The sequence below is a fragment of the Spermophilus citellus genome (assembly GCF_964194105.1).
Source record: "Spermophilus citellus genome assembly, chromosome: 14".
Classification (NCBI taxonomy): Eukaryota; Metazoa; Chordata; class Mammalia; order Rodentia; family Sciuridae; genus Spermophilus; species Spermophilus citellus.
In genome coordinates this window covers 102,896,371-102,918,011 of record NC_138194.1, presented here as the reverse complement: position 1 = coordinate 102,918,011, position 21,641 = coordinate 102,896,371, and the positions used below count along the sequence as shown (strand labels likewise).

Here is a 21,641-nt window from a genome sequence, read left to right as displayed (position 1 = left end):
CTCAGAATTCTAGTGAGGCAGACACGGGGTGAGGCAGACAGGGAGGCCTCTCCTGCCTCCTGCCTGGTCCTCTGCCATCTGATAGCTCCTCCTTTGTCTCAGCTCCCCACACCCCACCAACATCTCACCATCCCCGATGTCGCCTGGTGCAGCAGCTCCTTCCTGCTCCCGGTGAGTCCCTGTGCCTGTCCCAGGGCCCTTTATCTGTTTCCTCACACCAGCATTGTTGGGGAGTTCCTATGTGTCAGACTCCTTGTGTGACTTGGTCCTTGGAAATCGGGCACTTCCCCAAGTGACAGAGAAGAAAGCAAGGCTCCCCAAGGTCATGGGAATGCCTTACAGCCAGCACAGCACCGGCCCTGGCAGGAGCCCTCGGGTGCCCTGTCCGAGTCCCTCCACAGGAGTCGTGGTGTCAGACTTCTTTGGGACACCTCTCTCCATGCATCACTGTCTGTCCTGTGTGTGACATGTGGGTCCCTGTGGCATTGCTGTCCCCAGGAGGTGAATTTGCCAGTTTTGCTACCTGAATACACAAGAGACTTCAGGCAGCTGGTTTCACAGGAAAGAGCATCAAATTGGACACCCGTGCAGGCCTGAACCCTGCTCCTTGCTAAAGGAACCCTTCCCTCTCACACAGGCGTGTGGGGTGCAGGGACTGCCGTGGGTTTGTAGGGTCCACCCAGGCATTTTGGAGCCTTGGGGATGAGGCCGAGGTCTGGGAACTGTCCTGTGTGTCCTCCTCCTTGCTGAAGAAGGGGTTGGGTACTTCTTGGATGGCCTAATTGCTCAGGGTTGTGTCTACCGGCTTTGGCTTGTGAGTAGCTCCCCTCCCGCACCTGGTCCTCCTCCTAAGTTCCTAGGGAACTCTGCTGTGAAGAGCAGGCTCACCCAGGACGGGCTTTCACTGTTCTCTGTAGACCAGGAGCTAGTGGACTCCTCCAGCGTGTTGACCTTGGCCTCTGTGGAATTTGTTGCAGCACTGGGGCCTCGAAAGTACAGAGGGACTCCACATACACAGCGTTCCTCATGCGAGGCACTGAGCTAGGGTTTCTGCTTTCTTTAATCCTCTGTGCGTCTGCCTTTTTTAGTGTGCCCCCTCTTTGCCAGGTGGCAGGATGTCCGGTCTGCTCCCTGGGTCCCTCAGCTGCAAAGTGGGCTGGCTCAGCTCGGGTCTGCCGTGGAGCCCGAGGCCTCTGTGGCTTGCAGCCTGTTGTGGGAGGTCTTGGCACATCTCTGGGTCCGGCAGCTGCTCTAGAACTCTTTAGCAGTCGGTCTTCAGGCCTATCTCCCACATGCCGGGGGTGTGTATCTGGCATTCTTGCTTAACAGGTGCTGCCTGGGAACCTCAACAGTGGACAAGGCCGTGCCGTCTTGGAGCTTGCACTTGGGCAGTGAGGAAGCAGATGCACAGGCACCATGAGTAGGGATGGTGGGTGGCGCAAGAGCAGGAATGTGGGAGCACAGTGGAGCCGCCTGCCGCGGTGGTGGGGGGGGCTGAGATTCTGAGCTGGATGGGAGCCCCATGTTTCCTGGGAATAGGAGGTGGGTCCCATCGGCTGGGGCAGTTAGGAGGGAAGAGGGCTGGAGGACTGGCCAGCCAGCAGCCGGGGCAAGGCCTTGCAGCCTTGGGCAGGAGGCTGGACTGTCCCAGGCCGGCAGTTTGTGCAAGGTACAGACCTCCTGTGAGGTTTGAGATCACTGGCTGCCAGGTAGGGCTGGGAGGTGGTGGGACGAGGGAGGAAGGGAACACCAGTTGGAAGCCATGGTGCTTAAGTAGAACTCATGACATCACAGCTGTTTTAGGGCACGTGGGAGGGGAAAGGCAGAGAGCTGGGGACAGCGGCAGCAGCGTGAACTAAGCCCTGTGGGCAAGAGGAGCTGACAGAAGCTAAGTGCCAGGCTGGTACATGTGGCCAGGAGGCCTGTGGCATCTGGCACTGCATGGGCTGTGGGCTGGGATTGCTGGGTGACCCTAGGGTCTTGCCAGCAGAAGTGGATGGATGATGGGGTCTTTTCTCTGACTCAGGGACCCCACAGGAGGGCAAGAGATGGGTTCTGTGCATACTAAATTTGAGGACCTTTCCCTTCTCTGAGGCCCAAGTCTTGCTTGTTAGAGGCAGTGGGGTATGGCCGTATGGACCCTGGGTTTAGGCTGCCGGGTATGCTGTGTGTGCATGGTGTACTCTGGGGAAGCTTCAGGAGTCCTAAGCCAAGTGCCATGTGATTGCTTACACAGGACAAAACGCCTGTTCTACTTGGTTTTTTTTCAGTGCTGGGAATTAAACCCAAGGCCCAGCACATTCTAGACAAGTGCATTACCACTGCACTACGTCCCCAGCCCCAGAACACCTGTTTTTAAAGAGTTGTGAGATGGGCAGCTGTTAAGAGTCAGAGAGCACCTCACATCCCAACTTGCCAGTACATAAAGACCCCTGTCAGCTGGGCGGGCCAGTGGAAATGGCAGAGGAGCAGGTAGGGTGAGCCCAGCTTCGGGGGGCAGCACTGGGCAGGTGCCTCTAACCTAGGTGGACTATCAAGTTTCCTCCTGGTTCAAAAACAGGAGCAACGGCCTTGCAGAGTCGCTGGGAAGCCCTTGGCGTGGGGTAGGCCTAGAGCCACCCCCAGCACTGGCTGGCAAGAGCAGCTAGAAGTTCATTTTATCACAGGAAGGACCATTCTGGACCATTCCACCCCCGCAGGGAGCAGACCTGGGGAGGTACTGGGGGTCCCAGGATTCCACCTTCTGACCTTTTTGGCCTCATAAGACTGGGCCCACTGTCCCCTGGGCCACTCTCCATGTCACCCTTGCTCATTGCTCCCAGGGAATCTAGAATCAGGTAGAGTGATGTGATGGGGTCGCCTCCCTGGCCCTGGGGCTTCTGGTCGCTCATCCTAAGATTTAACTACTCCACTCCTGGGAAAGCCCAGGGAGGCAATCCAGGGCCCACCCTCACCCTGGCCCTTGGTCCCATAGGACTCTGAGGATTGTAGACCTCTAGGAAGGCTTGGTGGGTGGTAGGCAGGGATACAGAGGTGACTTACAAAATAGCCTGGCAGCAGTCCCGCCCCTCCCGTCTCTGGGAATGCAGTGTTTGAAATGGGGCTGGGAGACACCACCTGGGTGTCCCTCCTCCACTCTGACCCCTCTCCAGAGCACTCCTTGCAGCCCTGTGCTCCCCCACAGCTGGAGGTGTTCCTTCCCCACGGCAGGGCCCCTACCCGACAAGGCCCCATCACCCATCATCCTGGGTTCTGGGCCTGGTAAGGGGTGGGCTGCACCCCTGGCAGCCTGACCTGGGCTTGGCTTCTCCACTGAGTGGCAGGCCTGAGGTCACTCGAGGATGCAGAGCCGTTCCCATGGAGGACCGGTTCTCACGAGGCTGCTATCGTGAATTTTTGTCTGAGAATACAAGCATATCTGGACATGGCAGGCTTTGGCTATTGAGTGAAAGAGCGTGAGTTCCTATTCCCATCCCAGACCTTTTGTTAACATTTATAGGCCACTTTCCCAGCCCCCTCCCCCTCAAAAGCACCAGTTTATCAAAAGTGCCCTTGTGAATAGAAGTCGCCCCACGTGACCCGAGCGTCGCAGTGACCTCACACAGCCCGCCGACGCGCAGTGACACAGTGAGTGTTTCCTGTGAACGGGGAGCCTTCCGGGTCCCACCATTGTTGTTCAGCTTTTGCCTGGAAAAAACAAGAGTTATTTACTAGGGACCGGCGTTGTGTGCGGTGCTTTGCTGGGAACTGCCTGTCTGGGGCATCTCAGCCTTTGGGGGGGGGGGGGCGGTCCGGGGGCGGCCCAGGGGGGTGCTAGGGTGTCTCAGCCTGGGCCCTGGGGCATCTCAGCCTGCGGCAGGTGCAGGGGGCTCGCTCATCCAGGGGTGCCTTGGAGACGTGATGGGAAGTGTTTATTTTTCTTGCCAACATGTGAAACAAAAGAGAGCTGTCACCCTGTCACTTGGCCAGCTCTGTGGGCTCTGTCCCATTCCTGGGACTTGTTAGCTCAGTGGCAGGTAGCTCTGGAGCAGAGGCCCTCATTTCCTGCTGGTCTGACCCTTGGCAGCCTGGAAGGAACTTCCAGGGGAGTTAGGAGAAGGGAGAGACCGCCCCTGCTGCTCTGTGGGCCTGGGCTCAACCCCTCTTCCAGCCTGTGCTATCCAGGTCCTTCAGCCTTCCTGTTGGAGCCCTGGCTGTGCCAGCGGCCTGCCTCACCTAGCCATGGTTTTTAGGCTTTGGTAGTGTCTTACTTACCCCAAGGCAACACCTGGGAGACCACAAGCCCACCCATAGGTGTCCAGTAACCTGTGTCTGTTGCCATGGTAAAGAGCTCTCAAGAGCTCAGGCATCACACTCCTTCCGGGGAGGAGAGTTGGGGATCGGATTGGCATGGCTCGACCCCACACTGTTGTCAGTCAGCGTTGCTGAGCACAGAGGAATTGGCTGGGTGGCCAGCCCTCAGGAGCTAGTGGGCTGCTAGGGAGGTGAGGCCCATTCAGGGTGGGGGCCACACGTGCTTAGGGAACCAGGCCACATGGTTGGCAGTACTGTGATCCCTGCTTTGGTCTCCTCTCCTAGACACTTCGTCTGTGATAGGCTCAAGCAGATTAACTAGCACCTGTATGCCCAAGGGGTTGGTTGGCTGCCCGTAGTTGGGTGTGTTTGTTTTGTGCAGTGCTTGGGATGGAACCCAGGGCCTCCCACTTGCTAGGCAAGCACTCTACCACTGAGCAAATCCCTGGCCCTTTTCATTTAATTTTGAGACAGGATCTCACTCATCTGCAGTCCTCCTACTGAAGCCTCCCAAGTTGCTGAGACGACAGGCATGCGCTGCGGCACCTGGCTGATTTGATTTTGAGATGGGGTCTCATTTGCCCAGGCTGGTCTCCAGCTCCTCCATAAGCCATCCTCCAACATGGTGGGATTGCAGCAGTGGGCTGAGCCTGCCACCAAGCAGTGTTGTATCCACTGAAGGGAAGCAAAGTGTGTCCCCGATCACTGGGAGCTGGTGCCTCAGCAGGTGTCTTCATGCTCAGCAGGCTTGGTGTGACCTCTTCTGGAGCAGACCTGCCCAGGGCCTGTTGTCTCAATATGGTGATGCTGTTCCAAATAGACTGGGTGCCCAAGGGGCAGGGGAAGGGTGGACAGGAGAAGCCCCTAAGCTGCTGCGTCTGACCAGGCTCTGAGGACACAAGGCTTGGGAAGATCTAATCTGGGCCCTTCACCTTGTGTGTTAAAGTTATTTATAACATCAGGCCAGGAGGAGCTGCCAAAGGCTCTGAGCATGGGTCCTCAGCAGCTCTGGCCTTGAGGAGGCCCTCCTGGGTTGGTGGCCTGACAAGAGAGCTTGGTTGACAGGGCAGGGCAGGGCAGGGCAGGGCAGGGTGACTGTGGGGGTCAGGACTGAGAGAGAGGGAAGCAGCCCCCAGGTGGAGGTGCCAGCACATGCTGCTCAGCAGAGCAAAGCACCAAGCCAGAGACACAGATGGGGGCATGTGAGGAGGGGAGGGGAGGGGAGGGTGGCTGAAGACAGGAGGAGAGGGGTGGCCTGAGCAGGCCACCCAGGGACCTCTACCTCCTCTGGGGCCCAGGTGAGCTGGTGAGCCCGCGAGGACTCTGCCCAAAGGCTCAAGGCCACGGCAGTCAGTAATGGCTGTCCGGGTGAGCAGGTGGGGTAGGAACTGGAAGCTGAGGGCCTGGCAGGTGGTTTTCCCCAAGGCCATCTCTTTTTGCCCATCGGGCATCAGGCTTGCTGTGAGCTGGAGAAGGCAGGCTGGTGCCCAGTGGGTCTGTGCATCCCCTGGAGCCATCAGTACCAGGCCGGATGTGGCTGGTGACTGGGAGCATTCTCCCTGGGGGCGTGGAGCTTTGGCCCACACCTGCAATCTCCTTTTGCCTCCCTGATCCCTGGCCACTGCTGCCCAATCATAAAATACTCTCTAGTTTCAGCCCTATTTTCAGAAGAGTGGTGGGCTTTCCCAGCTCCCATCTGAGAACTCTGTGCCTAGAGCCACCCGCATCCCTCCCAGCCAGAGCTGCACGTCAGTGCAGGGCTCTGCCCAGAGAAGCACACACCCACAGAGCAGGCTCGCCCCAGCACCCTCTTGCCCTTGGGGATAGCCTCTGGAGAGCAGCCTTGGGGTGCGGCATGTGGGTGGACTGAGAACAGTGCCACTGGCCCTGGGGAGGCTGCATCTGACCCCCGCCACGTGTTGGGTTGAGTGGGTGCTAAGCCATGGCCTCTGTGCCTCAGTCTCCCTGACTTCCTGTGGTTGCAGCTTTGAAAAGCAGCTGCAGCTATTCAGCAGAGCACAGGGTGTCTGTCCCTCATGCCGCAACTCCCACCACTTCCTGAGCCGACCTGTTGGCCTGCAGTGAAAGAGTCTCTGAGGAGAGGAACGTGGGGCAGTCGACCCGAGGGCTCTGTGGGGTCTAATGACGACCCCCAGACATTTTCTGTGGGGCTCAGTGGGCAGGTTCCCTCTGCCTGTCCTTATAGTGGGGCTTCTGCATGAGTCCAGCTGACACAGGGCCTTGCACACACTCAAGAGGATGAGTTATGGACAGTCCCCTGTGGCTAGGCCCTATGCGAGTCCATGCTTGGTCCAAGAGTGTTCATGGCTGACCATGGCCCTACAGAGGCATGTAGCTCACTTCTCCAGGTATGAGGCCTGAATTGAATTGAAAGTTAACCAGTAGGATTAAGAGCAGACTGGAGACAGGAGACCTAAAGATTCCTCAGTAGAGATCATCCACAGCAAAGGACAGAGAATAAAGATCGTGAAGAGAGATGAAGAGAGCCTGAGGAAACGGGGACAGTATCAAAGAGTCAGTCTGTGTGATGTATGTATATAACCACGTATGATACGTCTATAATTGGAGTCGTAGAATAGAAGAAATAGAGAACAGATCATCACAACATTGTAAGAGTTGTAAATCTACAGATTCGTGAAGTCCAGCGGGCGAGCCCGAGCACGGTACGTGTCAAGCACCTCTTCCCTAGACCCATCAGAGCCACACTGCTGAGAAGCAGCAACAGCAGGAGGCTCTGGAGAGCAGCCTGGCGCATGGTGAGCAGGGCACAGTCCGAGGACCGCCACAGCCTCCTTGAATGACACAGTGGAGCTGGACCACTGGGAACCCTCCTCAGGGTTCTCGGTGAAGAGGGTTGGAGCCCAGACTCTGTATCCAGCAGAAATATTCAAGAATAAAAATGCAATAGGAGATTTCAGAGCCCAAATCTGAAAAAAAAAGCATCAGCAGATGCTTTTTAAGGAATCCAAATAAACCAAAGAAGCGTCTTCAGGTACAAAGAAACAGATCTTTCAAGAAGGAAGGAGTTGTCCTGCAAATGGTGAAATGTGTAGGTATATACGATTGTTTCTTCTGGATTCCTTTAGAATAGATACAACTGGTAAAAGCAAAAGCATATGGTGGGGTTTGTGTTATGTGTTATGTTCACTAAGTGGACTGTAAGTGTTTGATAGATAATATCTGTAGTGATCACTTAAAGTACCTACCACTGAAGGCTATACTATATTGAAATTTGCCTAGATATTCAGTTAATCAAAAGAAAATAGGAACAGAGAAGCAAAGAAACAAGGGGGGTCAGACAGAAAGCAAATAGCAAATGGTAGACCTAACTACAACCTAATCATAATCAGTTTACTTAAGTGTAAGTAAACTGAATATGCCAACAAAGATGCATAGAAAAATAAGAGCCATTTATATACCATGTATTTAAAAAGTGCCGTGAGAGGGGGACTGGTGAAGACCCAGCTGGCAGAGGGGTGCCTCGGCGGGGTGGCTGTCACCTTCAGGTGAAGGGCCTCCAGACAGAGTGCAGCTGGGGAGCCGACGGGCTGGCGGCAAACTGCAGCGTCTAACCTGGGGACTCCAGATTTTGAATCTCATAGCTTTTTATGTCAGGAAATAGTTTTACTTTGATCTTTTCAACTTGGTAAAATGTAACATCCATTCTTAACTGGAAGGCCACACAAAAATAGATGGCAGAATTTGCTAGCCATAGCTCTCGAGAAGGAGCTGAGACTGGGGTGCGCCTGTGAGCTCCTCCAAATAGCACAAGTGATGACAGACAGCTGGGCCCTGAAGAGCCCACACTGGAGCCCTGCCCCTGCCCCTGCCCCTGCCCCTGGGCAGCCTCCTACCAGCCACACACACCTAGAAGTGTGAGGAGGAGCAGTGTGTTCCTCGGGCCCAGGCACAGCCCTGACTTGAGCAAGCTGTCCCTGATATGGGGGCAAGCGTGTGGGGCACACAGGCTCGGCAGGACTGTTCCTTCAAAGCCTGCTCTGTCAACCTCTGGGAGAAAGCACCTGCCGGACTGCCTGTGTCCCCCTCTGAAGACTGCGACCCCACAGCCCCACCCTCCATGGGCTCAGGTACCCGCTCCTGCCTCGCCCACAGCCCAGTTCCCCTGTCCACTCCTCTTCCCTTGGCTGAATGGTGTGGCCTCCCAACCCTGTCAGCCACCCTGAGCAGCACAGTCATATGACATCTCTCCACGGCCGGCTTCTCAGCCCATGTGGTGGCCTGGAGGCTGGAGGCTGCCTAGGCCAGGCCCAGCACCAGGCCTGCTGCTGTTACCCAGGGGGACATGCAACAGGTCCCCCTCATGTCTGCTCATCTCCTGCAGCTGGACCAGCATCAAACAAATGCATCTGCTGTAACTTGCACACTGATGTGCCAGGTGTGTGTGTGTCCAGGTTGATGGAGCCACAGGGTCCCTTATGTGACACTTCAGTCTCACTGGGAAAGGTCTGATTTGTGGAAAACCCGGTCTCAGAAGGGACTTGGTAACAGACCACACTGCAAGGCCTCGCAGTGGAGGGCACCCGAGGATTTGCACTAAGGGCTTGGCCAGCCACAGCCCAAGACAGGATCAGAGTTTGGTTAACGGGTCCCTGAGCAGCATGGCAGGGACAGAGTAGGAGTCTTAGAAAAGGAATTGAGGCTATTGGAGGCTGAGCAGAGAGGTGACTTCTGCACAGGGCTGACTGACGCTCCCTGGCCAGCATCTCTGTATGGTTTGGGTCAGCAAGCCTTTTTCTCTGTGGGTGTCATTTGGCTCCAGGCTGGAAGGGGAGAGGGCTGCAGGTGAGCTGTCACGGATCTCCAGGGAGCCACAGCCTGTCGGCAGTGCATATGGTGTCTTGGGTGTTCCAAAGTGCACCCTGTGCTCAGGGTGGGCGATGCTGCAGGCAGGGCAGGAAGTGGGTGTGGGGCCTCCTGAACAGGTGTCCCCCCCCCCCACCAGGGGTTTGAACAGTGACAGGTGAGTACTTCTTTTTGGCATGAACTTGAGAGCCAATGGGGTGCTAGAGGGTACCCCAGCTCTTTGGAGGCCTGCACCAGGGGTGCAGGACCCATCAAGAGAAGCAGGGAGGGGCTGAGCACAGGGACGCAATCTGGACTCGACACTTGTCATGAAGCTGTGACAGTCTGTGGGGGTGATGTGTTTCCCATTCTCTGAGTTTTTAGCCTCACTCTAAGTAGGTTTGGTCAAGAGCTATTTCGGAGAGAGGATTCCTAACGTGAGCATCATTAAGGGTGGTCGGGGTGGTGTGGCCAGTGGCAGCCCATGTGTCCCCTTCGTGTGCCTCTCAGGGAGAAGCCAGAGTCTGTGCCTACCGTGGTGCCACCTCTGGTGCCCCAAGGGCCTTCATCAGCCCTCTGGCACTTGGCAGCACCAGCAGCTTGGAGCGTCTGCCCAGGCCATGCTGCCCCAGCACCTGCGGCCCGCACAGGCGGACCACACAGCTGCGCTCAGTGTGTGCTGCCCTGGTACTGTATGCAGCAGGTGGGGCCCTGCAGGCCTGGTCACCCACGCCAAGGCCCCTGGCTCGCCTGGCCTCCCTCAGGAGGAGGTGTGCCCTAGGAACCTTGCACGTGGGCACACGCCCGCCTCACACCACGTGTTCCCCCAGGGCTCCCAGAGCAGTACTACAGTCTCACCTGGTTCCTGAGCCCTGTCCTCGGCCTGCTCTTCACGCCGCTCATCGGCTCTGCCAGCGACCGCTGCACCCTGAGCTGGGGCCGCCGCCGGCCCTTCATCCTGGCACTCTGCGTGGGCGTCCTCGTGGGCGTGGCGCTGTTCCTCAACGGCTCTGCCATAGGTGAGTGCTGCTGCGCACCCTGTGCAGACCGGGGGCTTCACTCTGGCCCCCTGGCGGTGGCCAGGCCCAGGCGCCTACTGGAGCCGCCTTGTGGGAAAGCTGGAGGAACCTGCTCACAGGGAAAGGCTTCCTGCCCACCGACCGTTTGTTTTTCATGCGTATCTGACCCCACGTCCTGTTTCCAGCTTATTTCAGTAATTATCTCTTCTCTTTTTGTTCTCCTTTTCTCAGAGTTGGTGTTGAAAGCGTCCAGAGCTGGTCTGATACTTGTTTTTTGTTTCAGGCTCTCACGTGCTGTTTTTACTGGTGGTGGTTTTGTTTTTAATCAAAGCAACTATGTGTGGGAAAGTGTGTTTGCCTTGAGGGCATTTGTCAAATGGGGTAGTGAGCTCCCCGCACATCCTGAGGTGGAGGTGCCTGTGCATGCCCAAGGAGAGAGGGCCTTGCCTGGGGTCGGGTGCAGGGCCAGGAACCTTGGTGCAGGAGGGCTGCTGACTGAATGGGCCTGGCTGCAGGTGGGGCTGTGGGCTTGGTCCTGCCCACCTCCAGCCAGCCCAGGCCCGGTACAGATGCCCTGGGGCCGTTTGCCTCCCATGCCTGTTGCTGGCTGTGGGCTTAGCCTCCCCTTTCCCATGAGCAGGGAGGTCCTCCGATAGCAGGGTGGCTTTCCTGGGCCATGTCTGGGGTACAGCCTCATCACATATAGCCAAACACAGCCAGCCCAGAAGCTCCAGCCCTCAACCTGGGTGCTGTCTCTGTTTGCAGTCTGAGGCCAGTGGGGTGCTTCCTGGCAGAAACCCCGTTTTCTGTGCCTCCTATGGACCAATTTGTCCAGATTTGGCCAAACAGTGCTGTGGGGCCAGTCCTGGGCCCCAGGCTTCAATCCCACCCCATGCCCTCTGATCCTCATACAGGAGGGTGTACTTTTTTCATGGGAACATGAGGCCCAGTTTGGCTGGTCAGGCATCGGGGACAGGAGGGCAGTTTGATCTCTGGGTCAGGGTAGACCCCTGAGGAGCTTCCTGCAGGCTCACGCCGTCTCCATAGGACTGGGACCAGGGTGCGTGGCCACTTGGGTCCCTCTTGGCTGCACTCTCCAGGGCCAGGCTGGTACAGGCAGGAGGCAGAAAGCCCGAGGGGCCCTCTCAGCATGCATCAGAGGTCTTCCAGCCCGGGGGCTGGCCTTCCAGGGCCACAGGCAGCCTGGGGGCTGGCCTTCGGTATCAGTTCTTGTTGAGAAGGGCAAGGAGATGCTTTTCTCACAGAAGCCGAAATGGCAGTGCTTAGCTGGCACTAGCTGGCACTCCCAGCAGGAGGCCACCCTTAGCAATGGTGCTGTAAGCCCGGCATGCTCCCCTTCCTGCTCAAGCACAGGGCCAGGAGCCTTTTGGGAGAATCTCCCCACACGCCACACGGCGGGAGGAAGCAGCTCGTTTCTTTCCCAAGGGTCTGCCAAAGAATGAGGCTCTTGCTCTGGAGAGGTCCCACTGTGCCAGCCACCTCCCTGCCGGGGACTGCTAGCTCCCCAGTCCAACAAGGCAGGTATTGCAGTCTGATCACCCCCTCCCGTTCTCTGTCCAGGTCTGGCCCTTGGTGATGTCCCCACCCGGCAGCCCATCGGCATCGTTCTCACAGTGCTGGGAGTGGTGGTCCTGGATTTCAGCGCTGATGCGACCGAAGGGCCCATCCGCGCCTACCTGCTGGATGTGGTGGACAGCGAGGAACAGGACATGGCCCTCAACATCCATGCCTTCTCTGCTGGTAACGCCTTGCCTGGGGCAGAGCGGGTGGGCCTCTGCTGCCCTGTGTGCAGCCCTAGCAGGATGAAGAGGCAGGAATGGGGACAGAGTGTCAGGCCAGTCCTGCCTGGGGTGACGTGCTCACAGGGCAGATGGGCCCTCCGCCAGGCAGTTCCACACGCATCCAGTAGAGGACCCTGAGCCTATGGCCATGTCAGATCTGGGAGTAGTTTGCATTTAGTTAATTAAGCAGGGATTTGGGAGACCCTGTTCCTCAGTTCCACAGTCAGGGTCCCCTGTTTTGTCCCCTCCCTCCCGGCCCCCGCTGCCATCTTGTGCTCCATCGCAGCCCCTGTGTCCTGACTCACTCAGGGTGGGCCTGGGGATGGGGGCCGCAGTGGTCACTGGCTCACCCCTGCTCTCCCCACCAGGCCTCGGCGGGGCCATTGGCTATGTGCTGGGCGGGCTGGACTGGACGCAGACCTTCCTGGGCAGCTGGTTCCGGACACAGAACCAGGTGCTTTTCTTCTTCGCTGCCATCGTCTTCACGGTGTCAGTGGCCCTGCATGTCTTCAGTATCGAGGAGGAGCAGTACTGCCCACAGCAGGACCGCAGCTTGGAGGAGGCCGCCCTGCCCAGCACCAGGCTCAGTGGCGCCCTGGCCCCCACCCCTGGCCTTGCACAAGACGGCAACCCCCTGTTCCCAGACGAGGTGCAGTCGGAGCACGAGCTCCCCCTGGACTACCTGGACGTGGACCTGGTGCGCAGTAAGAGTGACTCTGTGTTGCACGTGCCGGATGCTGCGCTGGACATGGAGCCTGAGCTGCTCTTCCTGCATGACATCGAGCCCTCCATCTTCCATGACACCTCCTGCCCCAACACCCCCCGGAGCACCAGCCAGGAGCTACTGAAGGCCACACTGCCCCGCCTGTCCACTTTCCTCAGGGAAACGGCCAAGGAGGACGAGACCTTGCTTGATAATCACTTGAATGAAGTTAAAGTCCCAAACGGAAGTGGCTCTCCGCCCAGGGACCCCCTTGGCTACGTGAGGGTGGGCATGAAGCCCTCGGCCACATCTGGCTCCATGCGGCGGCGGAGGCATGCATTCCGCAGGCAGGCCTCCAGCACCTTCTCCTACTACGGCAAGGTCGGGTCCCACTGCTACCGCTACCGGCGGGCCAACGCCGTGGTGCTCATCAAGCCGTCCCGCAGCATGAGCGACCTGTACGACCTGCAGCAGAGGCAGCGGCAGCGCTGTCGGCACCGGAACCAGAGCGGGGCCACCACCTCCAGCGGGGACACAGAGAGCGAGGAGGGCGAGAGCGAGACCACTGTGCGCCTGCTGTGGCTGTCCATGCTCAAGATGCCCAAGGAGCTGAAGCGGCTGTGCCTCTGCCACCTGCTCACCTGGTTCTCTGTCATCGCTGAAGCCGTCTTCTACACCGACTTCATGGGCCAGGTCATCTTCAAAGGGGACCCCAAGGTGAGCACCTGGGCAGGCGGCTGGGAGCGTGGGGTGGTGGGGAGGAAGTGTGGCACGCTGAGAATGAAAACAGGGCCTCTGCCAAACCTGCCCTCACTGCCCCGTCCACGCGGACCAGGCGCTGTGCAAGCCTGAAAGCAGGTCACCATGGGGCCCCGGGAGCCATCATGCCCGCCTGGCACTCCACCAGGAAGACGCACTTTGAGAAGCCCAAGTGAGGCTGTCTTCAGCTGTCTGCCGCCCTGTGCCAAGCTCACCCAACCTGGCAGTTCAGGTGACCATCTGGCGTCACTCATGCCAGCTGTGCTGGCGGTTCTTCCAGCCCCTGTGGTACCAGTGGGACACACCCTGTGATGTGTTTGCTACCTGGTCAGGAGGGCCTCAGTAGTCAACACACACCAGGCCCACATGTCCACTCCTCTTCAGGTCTAACCTGGGCCTTAAAGAGGGCAGGGTCACCCCTGGGTTTCTGAGCTACAGAGTCAGATGTGGCAAGGAGGGACCCGAAACCACTGACCCACTGAAGACTGGACCAGGGAGGGCCCCCTTCTTGCTTGGAGCGCTTCTTACCTCCTGTGGACCAGGGAGGGCCCTTCCTTGCTGGAGTGTTTCTCACCTCCTGAAATACAGTCAGCCACTGTTGAAATGCAGAATCACCCCTTTGTCCTGAGCACGCAGCATATGCCCCGCTTACCCAGTCTCCTTCTGAACAGGACGCCTCCAACTCAACTGCCTGGCACGCCTACAACGCTGGGGTGAAGATGGGCTGCTGGGGCTTGGTCATTTACGCTGCTACCGGTGCTATTTGCTCAGGTAAGAGGTATCCAGCTCAGGTAAGCTGTAGCCCTAGAGAGTTCTCAGCAGTCAGATGAGGGGATCCCATACCTCATAAGGCTCAGTGTCTGTGGGACACTGACTTCTGTCTGGGCAGGTGAGAAGCTGTGGGAATAGCTGCTGTTGGCTGTGCTAGGAAGGGGTGTCTCTGAGAGCCCATGGAGGCTGTCTGTGCTGTCCCACAATGCTGTCCATATGGACGGCACCTCTGTCTAGGTTGTCCTGGGTCCTGCCGGTTCCTGCCCAGGGCTCAGCAGGAGGAACAGGGTCCAGGCTGTCATGAGCATGAGGCCTCTACCTACAGGCACAGCTTTATCCTGATGGATAGGGTGGGGTGACAGGCACCCACCCCAGGAGCAGCATGCTCAGCTCAACCTCTGGGACTAGACATGATCATGGTCAGGGTCCCCTTGCCTACCTATACTGTCTAAACCCTGGGGAGGAGGCCAGCTTTACACCAGCCTCGAGTGGACTTGGGTGGCTAAGGTAAATGCCACGAGGTCAGCCAGGCACTGGAGCAGCTGTGACTCGGCTGTTGCCACTGCTCTGGTAGAGGAATTCTCAGGAGCTTGGGAGGCACCTCCTGGAGGTGCAAGGTCAGGATAGGTGGTGCAAGGCAAGGTCCTAAGACGACCGACCTGGGCTGCCCACGTCAGGAGAACAAAGTAGTGCTGAGTCAGGCAAGAGAGAGTGTTCTGGCAGGTCAGGGAGGCCCAGAGCTGTAGGAAGGGCCAGCTGCTGGCCTTGCTGAGGTGCCAGAGCCACGGGGGGCCAGGCAGATCCAAGGCTGCAGATGCATTCAGGAGCAGGCAGTACCTGTACCCCAGACCCCATTTCAGCTGGAGGAAGCCATGTTGGATGAGACAGGATAGGAGCGATGAGCTCATCCCTGTCCCTGTGGTCCCTCTCTGCAGCCTTGCTACAGAAGTACCTGGACAACTACGACCTGAGCATCAAGGTCATCTATGTGCTGGGGACACTGGGCTTCTCTGCAGGCACAGCTGTGATGGCCATGTTCCCCAATGTCTATGTGGCCATGGTCACCATCAGCACCATGGGCATTGTCTCCATGAGCATCTCCTATTGCCCCTATGCCCTGCTGGGACACTACCATGAAGTCAAGGAGGTACGTCCATCCCCAGGGTGCTGGGGTAGGGGTGGCAAAAAGGCCTAGGGAGCCACACTCCAGCCAGGGACATCCCCATCCCAGACTATGCTGTCCATCTCCACTCCCAGAAGCCTTCAGCTGCTGCCTGCCCTGGTCAGTCTCCTCAGTCTCTGGCCACAGGATCCCTCCAGCACTGTAGGCCAGTCCTGCCAAGAGGCTTCTGGAAGTGCTCCCTGGAGGGTCACTCCCTGCCCTGCTCGAAAGACCCATCAAGCATAGTCATCTGCCCTAGTACAGAGTTCATCATACACCTGGGCAGGGCATGGGTGCAGACCATGACTGTCCAGCACTGTCCACCTCTGAGGGGAAAGGAGGTGCTCGTTTCTCCTACCTGAGCCTCAACTGTGCTTACTCCCAGCGTCTTGTGCAGTGGTCCAAGCAAAATGGATTTACTGAGTAGCTGCATAGATGCATCTAATCCAAGCCAGAATCCCTGGCCTCCTTGCCCTCACTCTGAAGGTGACCGTGATCCTGACCTCCAGCACTGTCCTCTCCCATCTGGCCTCTTTCTTTCACCTCCTTCTTGTGACAAGTGCATTGCCAGCAGCTCTGCGTGCTCTTAATCCCCGTGCCCTGATGGGCTCTGATACGCCCCCTGATTGGCACTTGGGTTCTTCCGGTTTGGAGCTGTTTGAGATACTGCAGTAGTGAGCACCCCTCCCTATGCCTTCACGGTCTTTCATGCCCCATCTGATCCTGTGGCTGGCTTGAGGTGGGGGACGGAGACAGCCGTGTGTCCTCCCGCAGGTGGCTGGGTGCTGGCCAGTCATCTTCCTCTCCTGGGACAGGTGCCATGCTGGCTTGAGTGAAGCAACTCTGGCTCTTCAGAAGTGTCTTGGCTTCTCCTAACCATTTGTTTTTTATCCACTCTGAGCTTTTGAGTACGCCTTTACCCGTATGCATCTGCCTGGGAACGATTGATAACGTGGCAGAGCCAAGCCCTCCTGTTTTCTTTCTTTTCCTTGCCTTCTGGTCACGACTAGTACCTCCAACGTGAGGCTGGGTGCAAGTGCCGTCATTGTTTTCTTGTTCAAACTCTAGCCAGGAGTGCTCACGTCTCACTACAGAAGTCAGGGTTTTCTGGAAATTCATCCATTGCATCTGAAATTTCCAATATATTTACATTAAATTGTTCACAATATTTCCTTACAATGTAATGCAGTAGCATCGTTACCATTTTTGATATTGTCTGGGAATCAGTGGAGTCTGTTTCCAGGAGCTTTTCGGACCCTCGGTCCTCTGTGGTACGTGTTCACTTTGTATCTGTTTCTGCTCTTTACGGGTCTTTTGCTTTCTGTTATTTTTTTTTATTATTATTTAATTTGCTATCGTCTAATTTCTTTCTTTGATTTTAGCTTAGTATTTGCACTTAAGGGTGCTAATTTCCCTCTACTCACAGCTTGAGCTACACTCTGGGAAGTTGTAATTCATTGAGTTTCAATCACTTAAAAGATGTTCTAATTTTTGTGATGATTTCTGTTTTGAACCATGAATCATTTTGAAGTATGTTGATGAATTTCTGACATATGGTGGATTTTCCAGTTTCTAGTGTAATTCCTCAAGGTCAGAAGACAATCTTACATGACTTCAGCCCCTAAAATTAATTGAGCCCCCCTTGTGGCCCAGTGTGTCACAAATGTTCATAAACATTCTTTATGCTCTTGGGAAGAAAGTGGGTCCTGTGCTTAGTGCCCTGAGTGTGTTGAGCTCTTCCGTCCCCTTCCGTCCCTTCCGTCCTGTGTCCACTAACTCTGTGAAAGGTACATTGGAACCTCCCTCTGTAGTCATGGTACACACACATCAAGGTTGCTTTGCCTTCCATCAGACTATGTGGTCACTTAGTGTGACCACAAGTGTCTCTACAGCAGGGTTCACTTGTATCTTAGGAAACACATGAAGCCCCATGTCCTGTTAGTATGATCTAAGTGTCACTGCATTCAGAATGCTGTGGGAAGCATTGGCATGGACTCAGAGCCCCTGCCCTCCAACCCTCACTGGAGACCACCTGAGTGGGCAGAGTCAGCCCTGCTGACCTTCCTTGGGACTAGAGGCTGGGCCCCAGGGAGCCTGTATTCTGATGGATGGGGCTGACAAAGCTGCTTCCTCACCTCTCCCCTCCAGGGAGCAAGAACATCCCCCGTCTCCTGTCTGCATGGTGCGGAGTCAGAGCTGGGGTGCGGGAGGCCCAGGCAGGAGCAGCTGCCTGGAAGCTGAGAGGAAGGCAGGGCTGTGTGCAGACCCCTCAGCAGGGTCACACCTCTGAAACCCCAGCAGGTCTCCCTTCCCTGGAACCCCTCACTCTGAATTCTCTTCTCTTCTAGTACGTTCACCACAGTCCTGGGAACTCGAAGCGTGGGTTTGGCATCGACTGCGCCATCCTCTCCTGCCAGGTCTACATCTCCCAGATCCTGGTGGCATCCGCCCTCGGGGGTGTGGTTGATGCCGTGGGAACTGTGCGTGTCATCCCAATGGTGGCCTCTGTGGGCTCTTTCCTGGGCTTCCTGACGGCCACATTCCTGGTGATCTATCCTGAGGTGTCAGAAGAGGCCAAGGATGAGCAGAAAGTTCTGTCCTCCCAGCCTGCCCTGGAAGGTGAAGGCCGCGGGGGCAATGAGAAGCCCACTGTCCTGAAGCTGTCGCGGAAGGAGGGCCTACAGGGGCTGGTGGAGACCGAGTCTATGGTCTGAGCACTCCATTGGCATATTCCGTGCAGGAGACCGTGGGCAGGGGCTGCTGGGCCCTGTCCTCACTGGGGCTTCCAGGCCAGCGCAAGCAGAGGTCCTTCTCAGAACAGTCGAAATTCCGTAGTTGTAGGGGTAGGTTTGAGCTCTTCAGGCAAAGATATCACACTAATTACTTTTTCCACAATTAAAAAAAAAAATCATTTGAAATCTTTTTTTTTTAATTGAAAAAGATCTTTTAATTTCAGCTCTTTTATTCTGCAGGTATATTATTCTGCATGTTTTAAAATTGTAAAACAATATAGCCAATAAGCAATTTAGAAGAAAAGATATTGCATTTCTAAAATTATAATTGAAAATGCAGAAACTCTGACGTCCTTGACATATCTTGTCATACTATGTCAGAAAATCACAGTGCAGCTGGTGACGGGGACGTACACCAGACGTCCCTCACTGGCGCTCAGGTGTGGATGTCCATCGGGTCTTGTCACATTTTGTTGGTGCTCCAGCTGTTGGAGAGTATTTTTCTTTATGAGCATTTTTAAAAGTTTATTTTTCTCCTTCACAACTGTGGTTTTCTTAGAAGAACAGCGTCTCATCTCGTCCTCAGAGAGTCTGACGAATCGTGGCCTGGGGTGAGCCTGGGCTGGGACAACTGCCCACTCTGGCAGCCACACACCCGAGCTGGGAGGCCCAGTGGTGGCTGCTGGCAGAGTGGCCATGTCAGATCAGCTGGCACCTGTATGTGTCCGCATCCAGACCCCGGCATGCCCTCCCAGGCCCGCCGCCTGCAGGCTGCTCCCATCGTCAATCCCAGGGCCCTCTGTCCCCTCTGCCATGTGCTGGGAGCCCTGGCCAGACTACCTCGCGTGTGTGGGTGGTGGCCTTGGCCCACCTGCTGTCGGACTCCCTGCTGGAGCTCATCTGAACTCTCGCGGCTTCTTTGCTGCTCACCCGCTCGTCACGGGACGCTTGTCACGGGACGTGGAACCAGTGCAGAGAGAAACAAGTGTCTCTTCCTGGGTCAGCGAGTGTCTTTCTCAAGGCCCCCGGCTCAGCGTGGTATTCCTGGTTTCAGCGAATCAGCAAAACTCAGGCTGGGGGGAAGAACAGTCACCAAATGCTGCGGTGGTTGGAGTGTTTTCAACCACAATCTCTATGAAAAACTCAGCCGTGTCCACTTGTTTGAAACGGTCGGTCTGAGCTCACTGAGGTCAGGAGGAGGAGGGCAGCCCCGCAGTCACCCAGACAGAGCCAGACCTTGTAATGCTCGTGTTGCCACGAGTTGTTTTTTAAATAAAGTACTTTAAAATGCATGAGAATCATGCTGCAATATGATCATTCTAAAGCATATATATACACATATTTATACATATATATATTTCAAGATGAAGCTAAGCAGTTTTTAAATAAATTACTTGAATTTTCTGTGTACTTAAGGAATGGCTGTTTAATGTCCATAGCAGGCCACTGCTCTTGCCATGTCTCCTGCCACTGGTGGCACTTTGTAGCTTTTATGTTTTGTGTACAAGAAACAGTTTGGTGCCTGTTTATGAGGTGTGTACTCAGGGCGTAAGGGCGCGTTCCACCAGCTAAGGACAGGCTTCCAGCCCAGATGGTTTCTGTACGTGCCAACTCTTGAGAATGGCCTTGTAAATCTTGTGCTTGGACGGGGAAGGTCTCAACTACTGAAAGCGCCGCTGGCATATCGTTAGCCCTCCCACCAGCCAAGCCCTACCTACTGGGCGCTTTGTCCCTCTCAGGGTGACGGGCACTCCTGGGCTCCTCCTCGGCTGAGCATCCTTGGCGGGGCCCTCCTGTGCAGCCTGATTCTCTTTAGTGCTCAGAGCTTGTAGCAGGTCCTTCCTGAGATCCCGCCTTGGCTGTTGGCTGCCGCTGGTCCTTCCCAACCTAGTGACTAGGAAACGGGGGCCAGAGAAAGCTGGACGGGCAGGGGCTGGTCTGAACCAAGAAGTGGAACAGCCAGGCGCAGCCTGGGGTCTAATCGGAAGCCATGCACTGTGCCCCTGTCACCTGTGCCACCTGAAGCTGGTTCACCTGCAGCTCTGCCTGGCCAAGGTGTGCGGGTGGAGGCTTGGGGCTACCACCTGCCACGTTGGCCCTCTGACCTTGGCCTTGACGTCTGTATTCCCACACAGGCCTCATCAGAGCCACTGTGAGATACCAGAAAGGAAGCCAGTGTCCGCTCGTAGGTGACACCAGTTGGCTCACACCTGGTGGAGCTCCAGAGCTGTAGCCCTTTAGATATTTGCAACCAAAGTCTGTTCCTGCGAGTCTGGTCAGTGTACGTAGTTCCTAGGGTCACTGGTGGAGTCAGTTCCGGTTTCCCCTGGTAGGTAGACGTGGGTGACCCAGATCCCTGAACTCTGGGCGTGGGTCTGGTCTGGGCACAGGACCCTTAGGCCCTCCCGTGGGATGAGTTGACTGCAGTCCGACCAGCCTGAGGCTGTGGGCATTGGAGCCTGTGTCTTAAGAGCCAAGGAGAAGGGCAGGCTGGCTGTGCCTGCTGCTTCAGAGGACACGCTGGCCTGGCGCTCACGCGCCGTCCACACCTCAGGTCACAGCAGCAGGGGAGAGGTGGGAGTGCCAAGTCCCACAGGCACCCCATCTGTGGCCTCTTAACTTGAAAGACTTGGGCCTACGGGACCCTGGCAGAGCTGAGGACACAATGTGGAGTGAGCCTGCAGCACCCTCAGGTTTGGGCCGGGTAGGCCCCTGGCTGTGCCCCCGAGTGCTTGCGAGTGTTGCGTGGGGTTTCAGTGGCTGAGCACTGTTGGCTCCCTGGGTAGGGTGGCCTTGGTCTGATTGGTGTTTTTATGTGCTGTAAAGAGCCAACTGAGTATCTTATCTTTTGGCAAGATGGCTCTTACACATGGGGAAGTTCCCTCTGCAGGAGCGCAGGCTGGTAGGAGGGGGAAGAGGCGTGGGCTGCCCCTGCCAGCCTCCAGCTGGCCCCCTCTGTTGGCAGAATGGCTCTGACGCGCCCTGGTAGCTATGGAGCTGGCGGTGGGCGTGGTGTTCTCCTTCTCTTAGCCTAATGCAGGGGTCTTAGCTGAGGTGACGTTGCCCACTGGCTTTAGAGCTTTGGGGCCCCAGCAAGGGCCAGGCCTGGGGAAGGCACTGTGTCTAGTCATGTTCCTGGGTGAGGCAGGACAGCTATGCCCTCCGCAGATCACCAGTAGCTTCCAGCTGGGCTCGGTCTTTCTGCAAGTTTCTGGGTGGGAGAGGCAGCGCAGCAACTGCTCCGATGCCCAGAGCTGAGTCCCCTCCTCCAGCGCCCGTGACCTCTGCGGCCCGTGGTACTGGTCACACGGCTGAAGAGTACTCTGATTCCCGCTGCTCCCTGGGGGCGTGTGCAGCAGCAAAGCAACTCCTGCCTGGCTGTTGGAGCCGGAACTGGCCAGCCTCAGGAAGGAGGCACCCTGCCTTGTCCCCAGGCTGCTCCATCTCCCTGAGCGTCTGCCTACCTTAGCCACCGAGACCCGGTGTGTGAGTTGCCACCAGAACAGCCTTGTCTGTCTTTGTACATCCATCAAGCCGCTTCTGAGACTTGCGTCCCACTGCCAGCGTCCAGCCTGT

General features: G+C 56.6%; 1 protein-coding gene across 1 annotated transcript in view; it reads left to right on the top strand.

The window, feature by feature from the left end:
- SLC45A4 (solute carrier family 45 member 4) overlaps positions 1 to 18,427 on the top strand; it is a 69,312-nt gene extending 50,885 nt beyond the window's left edge. The window contains exons 3-8 of the mRNA XM_081266751.1: positions 9,948 to 10,136; positions 11,718 to 11,897; positions 12,307 to 13,358; positions 14,072 to 14,171; positions 15,107 to 15,318; positions 17,682 to 18,427. Of these exons, the coding sequence (XP_081122877.1) occupies positions 9,948 to 10,136; positions 11,718 to 11,897; positions 12,307 to 13,358; positions 14,072 to 14,171; positions 15,107 to 15,318; positions 17,682 to 18,047 (2,099 nt within the window). The 3' untranslated portion in view covers positions 18,048 to 18,427. The remainder of the gene's footprint in view (positions 1 to 9,947; positions 10,137 to 11,717; positions 11,898 to 12,306; positions 13,359 to 14,071; positions 14,172 to 15,106; positions 15,319 to 17,681) is intronic.
- The last annotated feature ends 3,214 nt before the right edge of the window (positions 18,428 to 21,641 follow it).